This window comes from Daucus carota, chromosome 3 (assembly GCF_001625215.2).
Source record: "Daucus carota subsp. sativus chromosome 3, DH1 v3.0, whole genome shotgun sequence".
Taxonomy (NCBI): Eukaryota; Viridiplantae; Streptophyta; class Magnoliopsida; order Apiales; family Apiaceae; genus Daucus; species Daucus carota.
Window position 1 is genome coordinate 51,465,856 of NC_030383.2, and position 21,484 is coordinate 51,487,339.

Here is a 21,484-nt window from a genome sequence, read left to right on the forward strand (position 1 = left end):
CGTCATCCGGAGAGATGATGACATCATTTGTTTATCTTAATATTTTATTTTAGTAATAGGATCGATAAATCTATAGGTTGGGAAATAGTTAGTACTTGCTAATAAATATTCATCTTTTGAATTGTTGGTCTTCCCCATTCGGTTACTTAAGTGTACAAGTGCAGGGAAAGCTGAATTTAGGTCTTGAAAGTAAAGGCCTAAACTGGAGATTGTTAGATCGAAATGTATGATAAAGTTAATGTGATAATGTGTTTAAAAAGTTTGAGGCGGGAACGATTCTCGCCAATGATAAACAAGATTCTTCGTTAGTGCACTCACATCGATTCGAAACTAGCGCACACAATCGATGAAATAATAATCAACAATGTAATGATATGAACTTCACGAAATTTATATCATCAAAGTAATAATGTAAAAGTTTTATAACCGCATAAAGAAACTACAAATAACATATATGTAAGAACAGTAGGTGTTATAGCATTCAGGAGAGCACAAAAACTCCCTCGTGTCTTGCAATGAGGGAAAACAATAACTAGGACAAACCTTGTTTTTATGCTTCTACAGTTTGAGCACTGATTGTTTGATCAAGAAAGGGATAGTCAGTATAGCCAACGACCGGATCAGATATATAAAATGTGTTTCTATCGTACTTGTTTAGAGGAGCATTGAGCTCAAACCGCTTTGGTAGATCTGGGTTTGCCAGGAACTGCCGCCCATAAGCAACAAGGTCAGTACAGTTCTCAGCCACAGCAGTATTACCATCTTCCCTATCGTAACCCCCAGCAACAATAAAGGTGCCGTGAAATGCTTTTCTCATAGGCACCAGAGTGTGGTGGGTCTCAGCCTTCTCTCCCACCTTTTTCATCCTTGGCTCCACCATGTGGGAGTAGAGAATGCCATATTTATTCAAGGATTCAGCCATGTAGAGTCCCAGTGCTTCTGGATTTGAATCTCCAGATTCCATGTAACTTGCAAAGGGTGAAAGCCTTATGCCCACTCTATCTGGTCCTATCTCTTTTGATACTGCTTCAACAACTTCCAAAGCAAATCTGCACCGATTCTCCAGGGAGCCACCGTACTTGTCAGTTCGGTCATTGACTTGATCTTTCATAAACTGGTCTATTAAGTAGCCATGGGCACCATGGATCTCAACTCCATCAAAACCTGCATTTAGAGCAGACAGAAACAAGAAATCAGTGCGACAAATTCATATCCTGTATATATTTAAGCATAACAAATTTTTTGAAACTGAATAACTCGCAAGAACACTCATTTTTTACATCATAAAATTGAATTGAAAAATCCAAAAATTTCATAATTTGATATCACAATGGCATTACTGGGATTCAGGTAAGCTGATCAATAGAACTAAGACTTAACAGAGAAAAAATACGTACTTTTATATATAAGATTTCAATTGGATTTTGCAAGAAAAAAGATTTAATTGGGAAAATGGCATTTGAAAGTGATAAGACTATCTTCATGCCCCAATTACTTTATATATATAGAAGATTTAGCTGGAACTTATACCAGCTTCCAAAGCATTCCTAGCAGCAAGTCTGAAATCATTTATATATCGAGGAATTTCCTCGGTACTCAGTCGTCGAGGTGGCGAAAATCGTGCAACATCAATGCCATTGCTTCGAATTTGAGGAGCTATCATCTTGTCTGTACTAGATACTGGAGCCTGCCCATTTGGCTGAAAACCTGCAAGAACGTTGCAAATTTAAAAATAAAAAAAGGAAATTATCTTCATTTTTTCAATACAAAGGCCAAAAGGTAATTTTCAATATCAAAATTAACTTCAAAAAAATTTCTTTCTTTGTTTCTTGCAACAAGTTTTAAATTATTCAATAATTAAACTATAACCATGACCAATTAAAAATCTAAAAGAATTATCAAGCAAAAGTATTACCTGTATTTGAAACCCTCCCTACGTGCCAGATCTGACAAAAAAAGATGCCACCTTTGGCATGAACAGCATCCACAATAGGTTTCCAGGCTTCAACTTGTTCCTTTGTCCATATACCAGGTGTATCGGGATACCTTCAATCAAAGATCATCTTATTACATACTAAAAAAATTGAATAATTGCATTTACACGTTGTCTTTGCATTAAAAAATACAGGAATAGTAAGAATCACAGGTATCTATATATATATATATATACCCTTGAGCAGTGTCAGACACTCCAGTGGCTTCAGATATAAGAAGGCCCCCTTTTGTGGTTCTTTGGGAGTAATACAATATAGCATGTTGCTGAGGAACATTTCCGTACGATCTTTGTCTTGTTAGAGGTGCCAAAACTAGTCTGTAGAAAGTGGAATGTAAATTATATAAGGAGCAAAGTTCAAAAGTTCCTTTGCCGAGAAGATTATCTTTCAATTAGCACAAAGCTTACACAAATTCTCGGAAGCATATCAGACAATCCCCTTTTCAGCTAATGAACATAAAATTAAATTTTACTGCTACTCTTATGTCATTCACTATCACACTAAGCACAGAAATCAAGACATAAGCTCAGTATCTTGGACTAAGTTACATAATTTTCAAGGCAGAAAATCAGTCCTGACTACTAGCATACCTTATATCCAGCTAAAATGTCACATTTTCCTCAATTTCACATCTTCTATTCTCGTCCTCAAAATTTCTATGCACATGTATCCAGTAGACCAAACATACACATTATATCTCACTAATCGACTAATCGTAAATAGAGTTGAGCTAGGATGTGGGGAGTGAGCTGAAAGAGGCTATTTCCAAGATCACTTCAAACTTCTAAGTTAATGCCATACTCCAACTTTTAAGTGATTTCAGACTTGCCATGACGATTAATCACCGACTTTTAGACCAAACGCTATGTCCAAATAAAAATATTAAACTGTTGGAAAATGATTGCATAAGCATCAAATTTTCATAAAAAGATACAGATATATACAAGTCCACTCAGAACCAGAATTTCGAGATAAGCAGGGCTAAAACAATATATCAATGACACTTAATCACAATGTGCTAATCATGATCACTTAATTACAAAGACACCAAAATCAGTAGAATCAAACAAATCACGAATGTGCTTCATCAAACAGTTAGCCTACACTGAAATTGAAGAAACAGAACATACAGAATAGATAAAGGTCATAAGAATACCTGTGGGAAAGCTGAAAGTTACCCATTTTGTATGGAGTGAGAAGAGGTGATTGAACGCTCTGTTCCTCTCCCATTATTGTTCAAAGTGGGTGTGCAGATATTTTGTGTGTGTATAAATGTGTTGTGTGTAATAAAATATTGGACTTGGTTACTGGGTATTTATAGGAAAACAGAGTAACAACCAAATTTGAACAACTTGGCATCAATAAGTTTATAATTCATATTTGCCTTTTTGGTCAAACCAAACAATTAAATAATATATCACTTCTGCTCAATCACAGACTCACAATCACGTATGTAATGACGCACAACAGTCACGACTAAAGGCTGCTGAGCTGATCCGACCTTGAGGAGCAGCCCCAGTGCTCGGACCGCTAGGACCAGCCCGCGAGTGTTGCACGGGTCTTGGTTATTGTACTACTCCCTCAGTCCTATTGTATATAGACATCTTCGCGTACATCCTTACGCAATACTAACTCACGATCCAAAATTTAGGAGCAGATTAAAACACACATTTAGCTTTCACTTATGTGTATCCATTCAATCTACAAACGTATAACTGATATCAAAAACTTATGTAAATACATTATTTCTTTATTAATGCAAACTTTTAATAATTGTAAATCTCATTTTCTTCTTTTTTTTGTCATAAGACACTGAATTATATTTTCTATATTTCTATGCAAAAATAATATAATATATAAATATGTGTTAAAAACATTTCTCAAATCAATATATCCATAAAATATATAATTTTTACGGACATAGGTATGTTCAAAAATAATTATACAAAAAATTAATATAATTTTTGGATTCAGTCTTTTGAATGAATAAAAATAAATTTTATTTCAAATCATGCTAAAAATATTTATTTTGGAATAATTTTATTTTTAAAAAAAATTATCATAATAAACATCATATTTACATAATAAAAACAAAATGCGCGGCAAAGTAAATAAATTAGCTTTTTAATAAATAGATGAATGATATAGTATTTATTGTTTTATTACCCACCTAAGCAAATTTTATAATATAGGTTGTTTTATAGATATATCAGGCTCATTAAATTATATAAAAGTTATATAATAAAAGTTAAATATGTAATCATAAGGTAAATAAATAAAATAGAAAAAAAAAGATTTAAGTTATAATTTTTGTAAGTGTATTTCTTAATTTACAGTTAACATGAAGTGATAAATTTAACATGAAGTAATAAAGAAATCCTAAAGACGTAGATCTGGGTAGAAGTTAGAACTGTTCCTAAATTATAGGTAGTGAATTAGTAGTGTATAAGGATGTATGCGAAAATTTATTGATTGTATATATTTCATATTTGGATGGGACATGAGATCGGAAAAAAGTGTAAAAAATACTCTTTCCGTCCCCTGAGTAGTATACATTGGGGAACGAGGCAGACTTTAATGCTCCTGAAAAGTGTAGTTGTGCAATTTATTTTTAAAATTTATATTTTCTGAATTAAAATTTAGATGTTATATTTTTATACAGAAAAAGAAAATCTCAAAAATAAGTTACAGAACTGTATTTTATAACAGCATTGAAATGCGTGTCGAGCAGTTAAAAAGAAACGTATAGAATTAAATGGGACAGAGGGAGTAATAAAGTTAAATGAGGAGTGAGTATAGTGGTTTGATTCATATATATTTAATAATAAATTTGAAATAGTGGGAAAAAGTAGTGGGTGTAATAGAATTTATATTATTATCGAATGGAGATAGGAAAAAGAAAGTAGTTGGTGTAAACATATTTTATATTTGTAAAAATTTATTATTTTTAAAATATATATAATTGATGAGAAATTGTATACAGATGAATAGCACGGACGAGTATACTTTTGTTGTTGCCCGTAAATAGTGACCAACTCATGTCATATGTCCATGCGTGATCACACCCTCAATCTCTCTCGTTTCTCACTAGGGATGGGCGCAATGCGTGATCACTCTATTTTTCTGGCTTTTATTTAACTTAATTTACATAATTCGAAATATGTTTATATTTATTTTATTTATTATAATTCTGTTTTTCATTCATTAATTTTATTTTATTCCATAATAAAATAATAATGGAAGAAGGCAGAGGAAGAATTTAGTAATTTTATTTTTTAGAGAAGAGTCTTCTCAAATTATTTGTAAAATACCTTTTTACTTATAAAATTTATATGAGGTAGTGTCCTCCGTTATTTAAAAGATAGAAAACTTGATTAAACTGAAATACAAAATTATTAAATTATAAATACTGATAAGTCATAATAATAGTGTAAGATAGTATTTATATGACTTGATTAAAAAAGTTCAGATTGTTTTGAAGTTTAAATTATTTTTTTCCAAATTTTTGATTTTTTTCAAAATTTAAAAAAAATCAAAATTTTTTATATTATTTCATATATTTTTTTAAAATTTCATATTTTTAAATGTTTTTCAAAATTTTCAGATTTCTTGAAATGTTCATAATCTGTTAAAAAAGTTCGAATTTTTAATATTTTTGTCATTCCTAGTTTCTTGGATTTTCATCATATTTCTTTACTTTTTTAAGGATTCTGTTAAATTTCAACTGAGACTTAACAATTGTGCTAACTGTAGTTATTTAAATGTAAGTTTTTATTAGTTGAGTTATTTGACTACAAGTTAAATTTAATTCTGTAATCCGTTCACAAGTTTTTTAATTTCAGTGTCCCAACTATAAATTGATCATGAATTCAGTGATCATTTTGTATGCCCAACAAGGAGTTAGTATCTAATATACACTCCATACAAACTCTTTACCCATAAAAGATCTACCAGACATATTGATATCATTTTCATAATATTTTCAAAACGAGCAAATATGGGCAAAAATCCCATCCATAGAGAAGAAAAAGTACTAAACACTCCTGAAATTTTATTATAATGGCCCCCGACAAGTCAGTGAGGGCCAAATACTGATATGTATGCAATACTTGTTTCATCCGCAAACCTATTAGTTGTGCACCAAAAAGGGATCAAATATATAAAACATCATTCTTGGTGATGCACAAGGCAATATATCTAGCAGATAATCTTGTAAAAAAAGTTTGCAAGTCAGTCACCAACTGATGAAGGTTGCAATTTGCACTTGTTCTGGGAAAATGGAGAAGCAATCACCAACAGAAGGCAATATACAGCAGTTTTTTCATCAGGAAGCATACAAGTAGTGCACAATGCATCTGATACTCGAAATGCATCTTGACATTTTGAGACCCCCTTCGTAGATCAAGGTTTTACCAAGAATAGATGATCATAACACAATAAAAAGCCTCAGCACACTGACAACCTTCCAAGCACTCTTATAAACAAAAGGGAAGAACTAATAATTGCTTCGGCATTTAGGCAATCACAGCAATAACCTCCAACTCACGCTTGTGAATGACAGGAAACGATAAAACATAAACCTCTGTTTCTCATGTTTCCTTATCATATGTTTGATCAAGAAACGGATAATCAGTGTAGCCGACAACTGGATCAGATGTATAAAATGTGTTTCTGTCATATTTATTGAGGGGAGCATTAAGCTCAAACCGCCTTGGTAGATCGGGGTTTGCCAGAAACACACGACCATAAGCAACAAGGTCTGCACGGTTCTCAGCCACAGCTTTATTACCATCTTCCCTCCCATAACCACCAGCAACAATAAAAGTACCTTTAAATGCTTTTCTCATAGACAAAAGACTCTCAGTGCATTCGAATTTTTCCCAAGCAGTTTTCATCCTCGGCTCAACCACGTGCAAGTAAAGGATGCCGTATTTATTCAAGGATTCAGCCATATAAAGTCCCAAACCTTCCGGATTTGAATCACCTGATTCATTGTAATCTGCAAAAGGTGAAAGCCTTATGCCTACTCTATCAGCTCCGATCTCTTCTGACACAGCTTCCACAAGTTCCAAAGCAAATCTGCAACGGTTCTCCAAGGAGCCTCCATAATTGTCTGTTCGGTCATTAACTTGGTCTTTCAAGAACTGGTCTACAAGGTATCCATGAGCAGCATGAAGTTCAACTCCGTCAAAACCTATATTTTGATTCAAAGGAAAAAAAACATTAATGAAACTACTCACGTACCCGTCATGAGTATTGGGATTAACTATGAAAGAAAAAGTTTCCTTCTATAAATAGGATTCTTCATTGGTAATTAATTATGTGAGCTGATGGATATATCAGTTGTCCTTATGACCTTCTATAAAGTTAAAGGAACTTTGTGTTAAGCGCAACTAACTGTAGCTTAATGAAGTACCTGCCTCCATGGCATTCTTTGCAGCAAGTCTAAAATCATTTATAATCTGAGGAATTTCCTCGGTACTGAGTCGTCGAGGAGGCGAAAAATGTGACCCATCACTACTGGGGCTTAAAGGTTTGTCTGTACTAGATACTGGAGCCTGCCCATTTGGCTGAAAACCAGTTACAAGAATTGAAATTGATTGAAGATATCATTGGTAGAAAGGTAATTTCATTTGTTTGAACAGAAATACTATCTTTGTTTATATTTAGAAAAAAGAATCCATTTTCTGTTCATATAAAGTTACAAAAATTATTTGACATAAATCTTGCTTCACATGTTACACTTACAAAACTTAAACTCAACTGAAATCAGTCAAAAAAGTTACCAGTATTTGAAAGCCTCCCCGTGTGCCAAATCTGACAAAAAAAGATACCACCTTTGTCATGAACTGCCTCCACAATAGGTTTCCAGGCTTCGACTTGTTCCTTTGTCCATATACCAGGCACGTCTCGATACCTTCAACCAAGAATCACATTTGTTGTATACTAATGAATTTTATGTGAAGTTATATTCATTTAACAATCACATCATCCATATATACCCTATGGCAGTGTCAGAAATTACAGTGGCTTCGGAAATGAGAAGGCCACCATCCGTAGTTCTTTGGGAGTAGTATAATATAGCATGGGGCTGAGGAACATTTCCGTACATTCTTTGTCTTGTGAGAGGAGCCAAAACTACTCTGTGGAAAGAGAAACGCGAAATTATAATGAAAAAGAATCCAAACTTCTTTGCTGAAAAAAAATATTACACAAACAGGACTCGAGGTACCATAAATTATGGGTAAAACAAAATGGTAAATCAGTTATTCATTCTACATATCAGAATGCTTTTTACACCAAAGTTCCATCTGCTACTAAACTATGCTCAGATATGTCTCTTCTATACTATGAGCTCCACTGCTATATATTAAGTCTTAAACATGTACTTTAAAAGAAAAACAGTTCCAAAAATGAGCAGAACATGGGAAAGGTCGTAAATATAGTACAAGGGTTAAAGAAAGGTGAAATTCATTCAAAAAATTTATTTCTACACTTTTTTACATAAGGAGCTAAACATGTTGAAGAGTTGTTGCCTGTCAATACCGTGCACCAGTTAATGCACGACAAGATATCGAAGAAGAATGATCATAGTATTTTAGTGGGTTCCCTAAATATATTATAAACAATTCAATTTCTAGTAAGTTATTACATTATATTGAATGACAACTGCAACAACCATCTTATATGTGTTCCCTATTATTGTTATTATGATATTAAATTCAAAATCTATCAATGAGGTGATAATGTAATAAAACTGGGAAATAGTGTAAAAATGGTGGAAGTGAATATTTTATTATTTAAAGTAAAATGAGGATTGGTTTGGCATTACCTATAAATGAGGATTGAGAGGAGGTCCTGATTAGGAATGGTTTGAGCATCTCCAATAGATTAGCTAAGCTATTTGATATCCTTAACTATAATTTTGAAAAATATGTTATAAAAATCCACTTGAACAAAGTCTTAGTCATTCCCTAAACACTTATGACCCACTTTTCATTCCTCATAAACAGGTAACTAACCTATTCCTCATTTGATTTTTAATGATTAAATATTCACTTCTCACTTTTTGCACACTCTTTCCCACATCTTTTATTGTATCTTTTTGCTAATAGATCATGAATTTAATATTATAATAATATGAAACACAAATAGGGATTATTGTTAGAGTAGTCATTTAATATAGAGTCCTCATCACTTTATAAAAATATTATATATTTAGAGAATCACACTGTTGAAGATGCTCTTGGGACTAGGGATGTGCATGGTGCGGTTTGGTGCAGTTTGCACCTAAAATCGGAACCGGAACCACGAAGGTGCGGTTTCAAAAATTGAAAACCGAAACCAAACCAAACACCATTGTGCGGTTCGGTTTATAACATTAGCGGTTTCGGTTTCATATGGTGCGGTTCGGTTTCCGTTTAATATTTCCGCGGCACATCACCAGTAAGAAAAGTATCACCACATTCTGAGCTAATTATTTAAATTCGAGCAAATTAAAAGTATAACAGGAATAATACATTGTTGTCATATCAGCAAGTGTAATAGTCTAATAGAAATAGTCTGAATATTAAAAACACATGCTAATGTCAAAACAGTTGATATACAGGTGGTAACAAGCTTCTTCTGCCCACCAGAGATGCATTTTCTCATTGCATCATTCACTATTATATCAATACAAATGTGATACAGACTAGTGACTAAAGTATATATTAACCTGTGAAAATTATGGCCACAGCTATGAGCAAACGAGAAAAGAGACCAGCAATAAGAAATAAGAACCCAACATGAAAATAAGAACTGTAGAATCCATAATACACTGAAGAATTTAGAATATTGAACATATAGTTTAAATTACAGAATTCATATAGTTTAAATTACAGAACATCGAAAGACTATAAAAGAGGCTGTTGCACATAAATATATAAAATAAATAATTAAATAAATATAAATATATTATTGCGGTTCGGTTCGGTTTGTATTCGGTTTTAAAATTGTCGAAACCAAAACCAAAACTAAAGTATCGGTGCGGTTTTTATTCGGTTCGGTTTTTATTCGATGCGGTTTTATTTAGTGCGGTTTCGTGCGGTTTTTGCGGTTTTCGGTTCGGTTTCGGTTTTCGGTTCGGTTTCTGCTCATCCCTACTTGGGACTCTATTGGAGTTATGTTTTCAACCATACTTCTCAAAATTATAGCCTAGTACATCAAATAGCTAATATATCGGAGATGCTCTCACAAATGAAAGCTAGTGTGAATCAATTGTACATCCGCACCCCTGTAAAAAGTTGGAGCACCCCTGAAGTTTTTCATGCCCAGACCGTAACCCGTGGATGAGCAATCCTAGTAAGTTCCTTACTTGATTACAGATTACATATGAATATATGATGGTTATACAGAGGAACCATAGCACTAAATTCTATTCCAAAACCAGTCCCGGATAACAAGAACTTTCTGAAACTTAACATAGGAATTCAAGAAATGCAAGTAAAAAATGATGAAAACAAGAAAGCTGGCAAGGTAAAAGAGCAAACCTGTGAGAAAGCTGAAAATGACCCATTTTGTATGGAGACATGAGAGTTATTTGAAGGTTTTGTTCCTCCCCCATGATATCTTACACTTCAAAAATCTCTGTTTTCACTTGTAATATGAGATGATGAGTGATCACAACCACCCCCACCCAACTAGATATACACAATGGGCTAGTGATGCTGAGATGTGCCCAATCATCAAACTTTCAACAATTACGTTCAGCATTTGCTCAGAGGCCTGTATGGTGACACCAACTCAATTCCACTTCAACTTGCCCACTTCTTCTTCCCACTAAGTAATGGAGTAAAAAACCTGTACTCTTTCCCATGCGCAGGTCCTTTACTCGTTTGGTTCGCGGTCGGAATAAATGACTTTAAGATATTATTTTAGAGTTAAGTTCTATGGAATACATAAAATCATTGGAGTACAAATCATAATTTTTTGGTTTAATCAAAAATAATATCTCGGATTATCCAAATTTATATATAATTTATCATTTATAAGTAGTATTAAACATAATTATCAATTAATCATTAATATCTTTCAACTTTAACAAGCATTAAAATTGTTGTTCGGCTTATAAGTTATATTGCAGAATATAATGTCCTACGATTTATAAAAGTAATTGTTCTATCTTTTGATTACAATGTTTATGTTGTGGAACATAATCTGCAAGTTCTCGGATGTTTACAAATATTGTAGAACAAAAAAAATGAAGATTTAAATGACTAAATTATATTGTATGAATCTTGTATTCCAATACTCCAATATTTTTTGTACTCCAAAGAACTTGACTCTATTTTTTTAATATTTATATATTTGGTTGACGGTTGAAATTAATATATTTATTTTTGAAAAAATTAGGTTATTGATTTATATTAATTAAAAATATAAACGAAATTATATGTCTTTCCCTATTGAATATTTTTGTATTAAATATAAATATTTAATTATTTAAATAGAAAAAAGTTTAAATATGAAACTGATTCTCATACCTTGCCGTTATCCCCACCTGATTTGTTGGATATCAAAAAATTCATGTCTCTAAATTAGATGTATGAGTTTGGAATAGGTAAAATACATACTAAATTCCAAATGTCTGTGAACAAAATGATACAAAATACAATTTTTGAAAGAGTCATTATTAATTTCGATTATTTTATGAGTTAATTTTTAAAGTACATAAATTGACATGTGTATATCATTTTATTAATAATTTGTTATTATTGGACGTCCAACTTTGTTTAGCATGCGAAATTTTATAATAAAATATCAACCATCATCTTATTTAAGAAATTCATTTTTTGCAATATTTTTTAATTTGTAAGGAATAGTGAAATAATATTGTTTTTATCATTAATTTAAAATATTTTTCTAATATTAATATATTTTTAATAATTTAATTCATAACTTTTATTGTTTTGTTTGTGAGGAAAAGTTAATTATTTATTTTACATTAGTTTCTTGTTTATCTCGAGTTAACATGTTAAAGCTAACATTGCCTGCATAATCATTTTATCTTAGAACATTCATTTTCAGAATATTTGTATTCAGTTAGTTAAGCAAACTGGAAACAAAGGTTAGCTTGTTTATTTGTTTTTCAATATAATTATATAATTAGTTGGGGGTTTGTCCTCGTTGAGTTCCTTTCAAAATATTAATGAAATTCGCTCAACGTGGAAAAAAAAAGAAGGGAAGAACGTATCACATAAACAAGACAAGTTGGTTTGGATCTCTTTTATTTTATTTTATCTTTTTTATACGTTTTCTAGAAAGATAGAAAAAATGACCCATCAATATAGTTTAGTATGGATCAGCACAGATAGGGTTAATTATCAAGTTGGTCACTGAAGTGGGCTTAATGTATCAAGTTGGTCACTGAACTCAAAACGGTATCAAGATGGTCACTGAAGTGGCCATAAATATCAAACAAGTAACTTGAAATTTAAGTTCAAGCAGTAAAAATATTATTTATAAAGTTTTACACATTATTTTTGAATGTTACCACAACCAACAAAAAGGTTATGACTTCTAATATTTATGATAATATATTTAGATTTTATCGAGTTTATTTATTATTTATATTTTATTATATAGTTATTTTTTTGTTTTAATTAAAAATAAATAATAAATAAACTTGATAAAATCTAAATATATTATCATAAATATTAGAAGTCATAACCTTTTTGTTGGTTGTGGTAACATTCAAAAATAATGTGTAAAACTTTATAAATAATATTTTTACTGCTTGAACTTAAATTTCAAGATACTTGTTTGATATTTATGGCCACTTCAGTGACCATCTTGATACCGTTTTGAGTTCAGTGACCAACTTGATACATTAAGCCCACTTCAGTGACCAACTTGATAATTAACCCAGCACAGATATGTTTATCGGGTCATCATTCAACACTATTTTTAAAAGTGGCCACATCAAAAAATTGCAAAGAGCTGCGATCATGGACAATATTTTCAAGGTTGTCACGACATAAATGCGATAGGATAGATAAGTTATAATCAAGTAAAAGAATTGGAATTATGTGGTGCAGAGTGCAACTAAGTGAGATGTGCAGTTGGAAGAGGAATGGAAGTAGGCGTAGCCTTGTAAAATGAATGATCACCGTTTTCACACATTACAACTCAAGAAGTTTCAAGCCTAAGCTATCCACCTAATCCATATCCTCTCCCAAGGCCATTGTTAGATGTTTTCTTGAGATGACAGCTTCGCTCACTCTTAAGACGGACCCAAATTTTTTTCACAAATCTAGTTGGCGCACATTAACAACCCAATCAAAATTAGGCTACTCGATGCGGGCTAAATAAATTTGTGAGTGCCTCTGTAGAACCAGGTTTCCGCAAGGACAGATAATCATAAGCATCAACTGTTATAAAATTATTACCTCCGACTCAAAGAAAACAACAGACACTCTGTTTCTTATGTTCTACGGTTAGGCACTTGTTGCTTCTTCAAGAAACGGATAATCAGTGTAGCCAGCAACTGGATCAGATGTGTAGAAAGTGTTCCTATCGTATTTATTAAGGGGGGCATCAAGCTCAAACCGCTTAAGCAGATCAGGGTTTGCTAGGAACAGACGACCATACGCTACAAGGTCAGCATGGTTCTCAGCCACTGCATTGTTACCGTCTTCTCTATCATAACCCCCCGCGACAATAAAAGTGCCATTAAATGCTTTTCTCATTGGCACAAGGCTTTCTGAGCATTTGAATTTTTCTTCCATAGTTTTCATCCTCGGCTCAACCACGTGCAAGTAAAGGATGCTGTATTTATTCAAGGATTCAGCCATATAGAGTCCCAAAGCTTCTGGATTTGAGTCACCTGATTCCATGTAATCTGAAAAAGGCGAAAGCCTTATGCCTACTCTGTCTGCTCCTATCTCTTCTGACACAGCTTTTACAACTTCCAGAGCAAATCTGCAACGGTTCTCTAAGGAGCCTCCATACTCATCTGTTCGGTCATTGACTTGATCTTTCATGAACTGATCAATTAAAAATCCATGAGCACCATGGATTTCAACTCCATCAAAACCTACATTTTGAGCAAGAAAAAGATGTCATCAATATAGGAAAGCAAGTTGCCGAACCAGACATGTGAAGGGGAAATTGCGGCAGTATCCCATACAGGTTACTGCTTAAGTAACCATCTTAACTGTTGGGATTGAACATAGAAGAAAAGTATTTCCTTTCAGGTTTACAACTTCAAAATTTGATTCAATTTGCAAACCTCTGGATTTATTTTGTCTTCTTATTGCATTCTTTAAACTTATAGCAATTGTTTTTTTATAAATAACTTAGAGCCACTTTGCCTACAGCAAAATCAAATGTAGCTTGAAGACGTACATACCAGCCTCCATGGCGTTCTTAGCAGCAAGTCTAAAATCATTTATGATTTGAGGTATTTCCTTGGTACTGAGTCGTCGAGGAGGCGAATAATGTGAACCATTGCTACTAGGGCCTATGGATTTGTCAGTACAAGAGATTGGAGCCTGTCCATTTGGCTGGAATCCTACAAGATACCAATTGACAAAAGATATCAGGTTGCAAAATCTTCCTAATATCGTTCTTACTTTAAAATTCAGATTGGCAATAGTTACGGTCAACTCCAACTTATTCTTGAAAGGAAATAATCAGTCAAACATATTACCTGTATTTGAAACTCTCCCTGTGTGCCAAATCTGGCTAAAAAAGATACCACCTTTGGCATGAACAGCATCCACAATAGGTTTCCAGGCTTCAACTTGTTCGTTTTTCCATATACCAGGCACATCTGGGTACCTTCGATAACCATTTTCACATATTACCAATATATACATGCCTGCATTTATATTTGCCATGCACCAAATTATAAGACTGAAAACAAACACAGATATAATTATATACCCTATGGCAGTATCAGAAATCACGGTTGCTTCAGCAATAAGAAGGCCCCCTTTTGTGGTTCTTTGGGAGTAATACAATATAGCATGTGGCTGAGGAACATTTCCGTATGATCTCATTCTTGTTAGGGGTGCCAAAACTAATCTGCAGGAATCAGAGGGCAAATATATTACGGGCAATAGTCCAAACTCTTGTGCTGAAATTGATCCTCGAAAGAGCATAAATTGAGACACCATCAATTTTAGGTAACATAGCAGGAAATGATGAATAATTCCGCAAATCAGAACACCCTATCACTGTAAAGTGCTAATTGCTGAAACACTGTACTCAACAAGGTAGATTTCAAGCCACAAGCTCTGTTTCAAATATATAAACATATAATCTGGGAAGAACAGACTGAACTAAAGGGTTAATCATGATGGATCGCACTTGTGTGTTGTATGAGAGGAAATAAAAGTAGAACCATTTTGTTTGTTGGACCGAAATTCACACACCACTACAGAAACAGAACACAAAAATGAAATTATATATTTTTCAGATTTCTGTTACAACAAGAATATGAGTCTCACTTTAACTGAAAAAAACTGAATTAATTATTAAGGAAAAAAAAAATCAGAGAACCGTGAGTTCATGTCAAACTTATCTCTCCATTGGAAAAATACAAAATATGACCAAACCCACATGAATTTGTATTTGAGTTCATCCCGAAAGGCCTCGTACTATTGGAGTTATTCTGACTAGTTATATTCAAGCTATTTGATCCTCCCACAACTGATGTGAGACAACTCCTAACATCAACTATACAAATGTCAAGGATCGGTTTCTTGATTCCTTTTCTTTTATGCCTCAGATTGGTTAGGTGAAACAGATACCAATAATAAACCAAAGTTCTTAGTATAACAAATTCCTAAGCAAGTTTGTAGTGATGGATAACTTATGAGGCGTTTGGTTCATTGTTAATGAGCCCGGTTAACGAGAATCCGAACCTCAAACTCATTTATTATTGTTTGGATTAGCAATTTTGTGACATGGAATGAGAACCTCAATTCCACTTGGACGGTAAATCATTCCTTACACTCTGTTTAGGATTCCCATTCACATACCCCTCATTCTTATACCTTTCATTCTCATTCCTGATTTCCATTCTCACGATCCAAACGCCCTCTTAATGGTGTATTGATAATTCTAAATTTATTATCACATTAACTAATACAGAATGAAGAATGGGTGAAAAACTTCATGGAAAATCAAACTATACTCTAATTAAATGTTCCGATAAAACTTACTATGCAACCTATAGTTAACAACAAAGAATAATACAGTATATTGTATAAAACCACAAATAGGTTAGCATTGTAGTCCACTTAAAATTATAAGATTCAAAATAGGCTCAACCGTATATTGATGAATGACACATTTGAACACATTATCAAGTATAAGAACAAAAATATACCTGTGAGAGAGGTGAAAGTTACCCATTTTGTATGGGGTAATAAGAGGAACTTGAAGATTTCTCACCTCTCCCATTGTTCCTTACACTGCAGAATTCTCTTTTTCAGTTGTAAAATGAAGGGTCGCCAACAGGGTTTAGAAGAAAACTGGCGAACCGCTTACCTCGTTGGTTGGTAAGATGCTTGTGACATGTAACAAAAACTTGGGTTGTGATTTATATAAATTATTAGCATAAACAATATATAGCTAGCAAGTTACTGTTAGCCATACAATTCTTGTCCCAACATGCATGTGCATTGGATTATAGTACTCACTCAAGCTCGGGGACCTGCAGTTTTGACAGAATTTAACTTGAATAACATTTGTTATGATTTAAGAGAATTATCTTTTTAAAATATAATATATGATCCGGTTAAATCCTCTTTCTACCACTTTGAGGTTTTAGGAGAACTGATAACTTAACATAATATTCGTTACTTCTAACACCTTAAGGTTAAGGCTTTAGTAGTACTGGTTTTTTAACTACAAGTTAGGCACTTCTCTCTGCTCTTAGGTTTTTTGTTTTAAATACAAGCAAGTTCTCTTTAAGCCTGTAAAACTGAGAAGCACATTGCTCCTCGTTTTTTGAGGAAAATATATTTTCTATTACAGTACGTAATCAACCTTTCTACTACAGGCACTATTATGCCAGTCTTCAAAACTGATAATTTCTGCCTCTACTGGTATTCTACTTGAAACACTTGGCATCCGAAAGATTGTCACCCCCAAGAGGCAAGAGGCTCACGATCTTTTATCATTTGGCTGCTACATTCATTGGGAGCTTCATGATTGAAAAGAAGTGAACTAACCAGATTCTGGTCATACAACTCCAAATGACAATTGAGGAGTCTCTTTACCTCGGAAAAGCCACAACTCCTGAACCTTAAATGGTGGCTTAGAGTCTTAGACCCAATGACCATGATGTTTAAGAAATTCTAGAGCAAAATTATTAAAATCAACAAACAGACAGAATTCAGGCTACAATAATTCTGGGGAACAGTAAAGATTTGTCACAGACCAGAAAACTTTTGATTTAAAAGTTCTATCTACTACTATAACAGTATGCTCAGCAATGTATTGTTTAAGCCAAGAGCTCAGCTTTCAATACATAATAGCATATAGCTTGAGGATACAAGAACCAACAATGAGCAAATTTCTAGAAGTCATTGGTGGAAGATGAAAACCAATGCAGCGTATGTAGGGAATATTGTTAGAGATATTGTGTTATTTTAGCTCTTAAATAGTTAAGAGTTGATTGTTTATATTATTTTTAGAGAAAAGTGAAGGAGCTTGTTCAAGCTCTAAGTAGGGAATGTATTTGTTAATTAGACTCTCTCTAGACTAAGAAGGCATTTTTTTCATTCATGAAATCCGAGTGTATTCAATTGGGAGTGTTTGAAATCCATTAAAATCTTGAGGTATTCAATTTGGATTTTAAATTATGCTACAGAATCTGGTGGTATTGAATTGGGATTTTAAATCCATACATTAAAACAATGCATTAAAATCAATACACTAAAACAATGCATTAAAATCCCAATTGAATACACCCTTAAGTTCCTTCTCTTTTTTTTTTTTTTACAATAAGTCAATCTCTATGACATTTATAATTCAGCAGAGGCTAAAAAAAAAATATTGACATCACTAACCCAGCGGGGGCTGAAAAAAAAATATACTGTTTTTTCGAGGTTAGGGGGGCTCGAGCATCCCCTAACCCCCTTCTGGTTCCGCCACTGTATAACAATATAGAAATCCAGATGGATTTATATATGCAACTGTACTTACTACCATAAGCCCTCTGGAAGGAATACCATAAATCAAACAGATCGTAAAGATACATTTATGTTCTATTTGGTTGAGAACGAAATTCGCCACACATTATAAAAGAATATAAAAAAACAAGAAGAAATTCCTCATTATTATCAATTAAGAAGAAAAGAAATAAGTGGGGAAATAATAATCAAGGACAAAAGGGCCTGGAACGAGTCTTATGACTCGGAATACTAAAATGCCTGAGCCTTCCTTCCTGTTGTGTCAAATAGCCTTCACACAGAAAGGCCTTAGAAAATTTATCCTCCACAACTCTATTCACATCATGCACAAACACATCCGTTTCCCCCTGTTCTCTGTTCCTCGCCATCAGTCCTGCGGTGTAGACCGCGCTCATTCTCCCCGGAGCCCCGTCGTGGTACCCCGTGGGTGCATCCACCATGATCACATCCCACTCCACTTCATACACCTGCTTCGGCAGCCCTTTCAGAGCTAACCTGCATTTCGAGTCCCGAGGATCAGTCACCGCGCTGCATTCCTTGTCTGATAATGATGCAGTGAGGAGATCATCTGCTTGTGTCATAACAGTGTCGTAGATGACATGGTGGGATTTGAGGGAAGGGAATTTTGCCTGGATTTGTTTGATCCAGGACTCGTCTTCTTCGAGGAAGACGGTGAGGCCTCCGTGGTTCAGTGAGGTCCAGAGGAGACTGTCGTGGCCTAGCCCGAATACGAGGAAGTTGCATGGGGATTTCCTGTCCAGGATCCTCAGGCTGACCGAAATTTCTTCTAGGGTTTGTTGGGGTGTTATGTTTGATGTTGCGTAGTGGACTAGTGCTTGGGACAGGGACGGTGGAATTTTTGTGCACTTTGTCGGAATATCTTGAGCTGCAGCTGGCACATAATTATTCAACGATGTTGATGATGACTTTGATCTCAGAATCAATATGAGGAGCAAGAGCACGAATGAGCCGGTAAGAATGAGTTTGAGATTGACCAGAGGGGTCTGGGTTTTGGGTAGTTTCATGTTGTTTTGTTGAATGAGATCTGAAAATGGATGTGATAAGACTTTCTTAAGGGTAAAGGAAGATATGGGAGATGAACTACTTTGGAACAAGTTTGGAGGAGAATTGTAGATGCAGGGGTGGTTAGAATGATCGTGAATCTTATAGTAATCCTTTCATGTGCCTCACATTTTTTCGGGAATTATTTTATTCTCTATATTAGGTGGGATGATAATATATATATTGCCTTGACTTGGATATTAAATAAAGGGGGCGACTTAATACATATGATTAACAAGATTTTACTTTTGGTCTTCTTCTGGGGATTTCTTGTACTAGTTTTAACAAATTTATATGAATTATGATGCCATAATAATACTCATATTTATTTGTGTGTTTAGTAGCAAAACGAATATATGAGATTACAGAGTGCTTAGTTTATTGTATTTTACAGCTTCATCATCATCGCTCTGCTGTTAATATGTTGGGCAAGTGAAATCATTACTTTACTTTTGCTTGTTTATTACTTGACCTCAATACAAGATTGGACCCAGCGCAACCCAACTACTCCCTCCGTCCCCCTGAGTTGTATACATTGGGGGACCGGGACGCGGCACGGACTTTAATGCTCCTGTAGAGTGTAGTTGTGTAATTTATTTTTGAAATTTTCTTTTTCTGAATTAAAGTTTGGATGTTATATTTTTATTCAGAAAAAGAAAATCTCAAAAATAAATTACGGAACTATGTTTTATAAGAGTATTGAAATGCGTGTCGAGCAGTTGAAAAGAAACGTATACAATTAAATGGGACAGAGGGAGTACTAATCATGTAACAAATGACTAGCCACCTACTATAAACTGCCATCCCATCTAGGGCTGTTATTCGGTCCGGGCAAGCCGAGTTTCGAGCCAGGCATAGTTCGAGCCGAGTTTTATTTAGTCGAGCCGAGCCGGCTCGTTTAAGAAAACGAGCCTAAATCTTTGACCGAACTCGACTCGTTTATTTTCACGAGTCGAGTCGAGCCGGCTCGTTTAGCTAAACGAGCCGAGTTTAACGAGTCGGGCGAGTCGGCTCGTTTAATTTAACACTAAATCGAGTCTAAAACGCTACCCGAATCCGACTCGTTAATTTTCACGAGTCGAGCCGAGCCAGCTCGTTTAACGAAACGAGCCAAAACCTCTACCCGGACTCGAGCTCGTTTAACTAAACGAGCCGAGCCGAGCCCATCAAAACGAGTTCGAGCCGGGCGAGCTCGCGAGCTGCCCGGATCGGATTACAGCACTAATCCCATCTATATAGGCCCCGGGAGCGAATCGAATTAGCTATTTTGACTAGCTCATTGAATTAGATATTTTGACTAGCTGATTGAATTAACTGTTTCTCGTAAAATTGTTTGGTAAATAGCTGATTAATTATCTTTTTCTGATACAAACCAAAACTACTAATCCAAAAAACTCCTCAATGTGGCTTTTTCAAAATTAGCTTTTTGGATCCAAACCTCTATTTCAATCCGCTAACTACCAAACACTAATATTAGCTTATTTTAGTTGTCAAACCTCTAAAACACCTCAAACCTCTAATTTTGCTTTAAACCTCTAACTTCTAAACAGGGTCATAGTCCTTTTTTAAATAAAATATTTCATAAACAAAATTGTGTGCAAATTTTTACACAAAATAATATAGGTTCAGTTTTAATTGATGCCCGGCCCTATATTCATATATATAGCATTTTTATTCTCATTTCAGATGTCATGTTATTTTGTGAAAATTTTATACCCAATTCTTGTGCATGTAGCACTACTTTTTTTTTTTTAATTTGTGAAAAATATGTTGCAATCCACTACAAGAAACAGGGTCATTTACGACGGATAAAAAAACTTACGATGGACCTGCAGGGCGCATAAACTTACGACAGAAATAAATATCCGTGATAAGTTGTTATAACAGAAAACATATCCGTCTTAAATTGGATGATTTAAATATTTTCTCTTAATTTAAAAAAAATCAAAAAGTACCAATTCTTATACAGAGATCGTTTTGCTTGAACTTATGACAGTGAAAATATTCCGTCGTAAAGTATTACGACGGAAAGAACATAGTCTGTCGTAAATTCCATGAATTTAATTTTTTTTATTCACCAACCGTAATTAATACCACCAGCCACAGAACTTACGACAAACTATGTTCTTTCCATCGTAAGTTATTCTGAATAATCAAGCAGCAACCACTATCTCCTCTTCCTCTTCTAAACTTCACTTTTCTACCAAAGCAAGATAATTTTCTCAACGATTTCACACAAAA

At 34.0% G+C, this 21,484-nt stretch overlaps 3 protein-coding genes across 8 annotated transcripts; all 3 read right to left on the bottom strand.

Moving 5' to 3' along the window:
* Window positions 1-370: 370 nt before the first annotated feature.
* Window positions 371-10,829, bottom strand: LOC108211390 (putative 12-oxophytodienoate reductase 11). Of its 6 annotated transcripts, none has more exons than XM_064089308.1 (5): window positions 10,526-10,645; window positions 2,171-2,311; window positions 1,916-2,046; window positions 1,531-1,707; window positions 371-1,164 (listed from the first exon to the last, which is right to left on the bottom strand). In XM_064089308.1, the coding sequence occupies exons 1-5, from the start codon at window positions 10,597-10,599 to the stop codon at window positions 551-553; spliced, it is 1,137 nt and encodes a 378-aa protein (XP_063945378.1). In that variant the 5' UTR covers window positions 10,600-10,645; the 3' UTR covers window positions 371-550. The 6 variants fall into 6 exon arrangements, with proteins under 6 accessions (XP_063945378.1, XP_017237794.1, XP_063945381.1 ...); XM_017382305.2 differs by lacking the exon at window positions 10,526-10,645 and adding an exon at window positions 3,151-3,311; XM_064089311.1 differs by lacking the exons at window positions 371-1,164; window positions 1,531-1,707; window positions 1,916-2,046; window positions 2,171-2,311 and adding exons at window positions 6,024-7,188; window positions 7,411-7,576; window positions 7,785-7,911; window positions 7,997-8,137 and having other exon boundaries at window positions 10,526-10,829.
* Window positions 10,830-13,048: 2,219 nt separating this feature from the next.
* Window positions 13,049-16,558, bottom strand: LOC108213246 (12-oxophytodienoate reductase 1). Its single transcript, XM_017385018.2, has 5 exons — window positions 16,372-16,558; window positions 14,922-15,062; window positions 14,686-14,816; window positions 14,386-14,547; window positions 13,049-14,070 (listed from the first exon to the last, which is right to left on the bottom strand). The coding sequence occupies exons 1-5, from the start codon at window positions 16,443-16,445 to the stop codon at window positions 13,472-13,474; spliced, it is 1,107 nt and encodes a 368-aa protein (XP_017240507.1). The 5' UTR covers window positions 16,446-16,558; the 3' UTR covers window positions 13,049-13,471.
* Window positions 16,559-18,305: 1,747 nt separating this feature from the next.
* LOC108213229 (glucuronoxylan 4-O-methyltransferase 3) lies at window positions 18,306-19,327 on the bottom strand. The gene has a single exon (XM_017384999.2). It carries the CDS (start codon window positions 19,204-19,206, stop codon window positions 18,370-18,372), a length of 837 nt encoding a protein of 278 aa, XP_017240488.1. The 5' UTR covers window positions 19,207-19,327; the 3' UTR covers window positions 18,306-18,369.
* Between the last annotated feature and the right edge of the window lie 2,157 nt (window positions 19,328-21,484).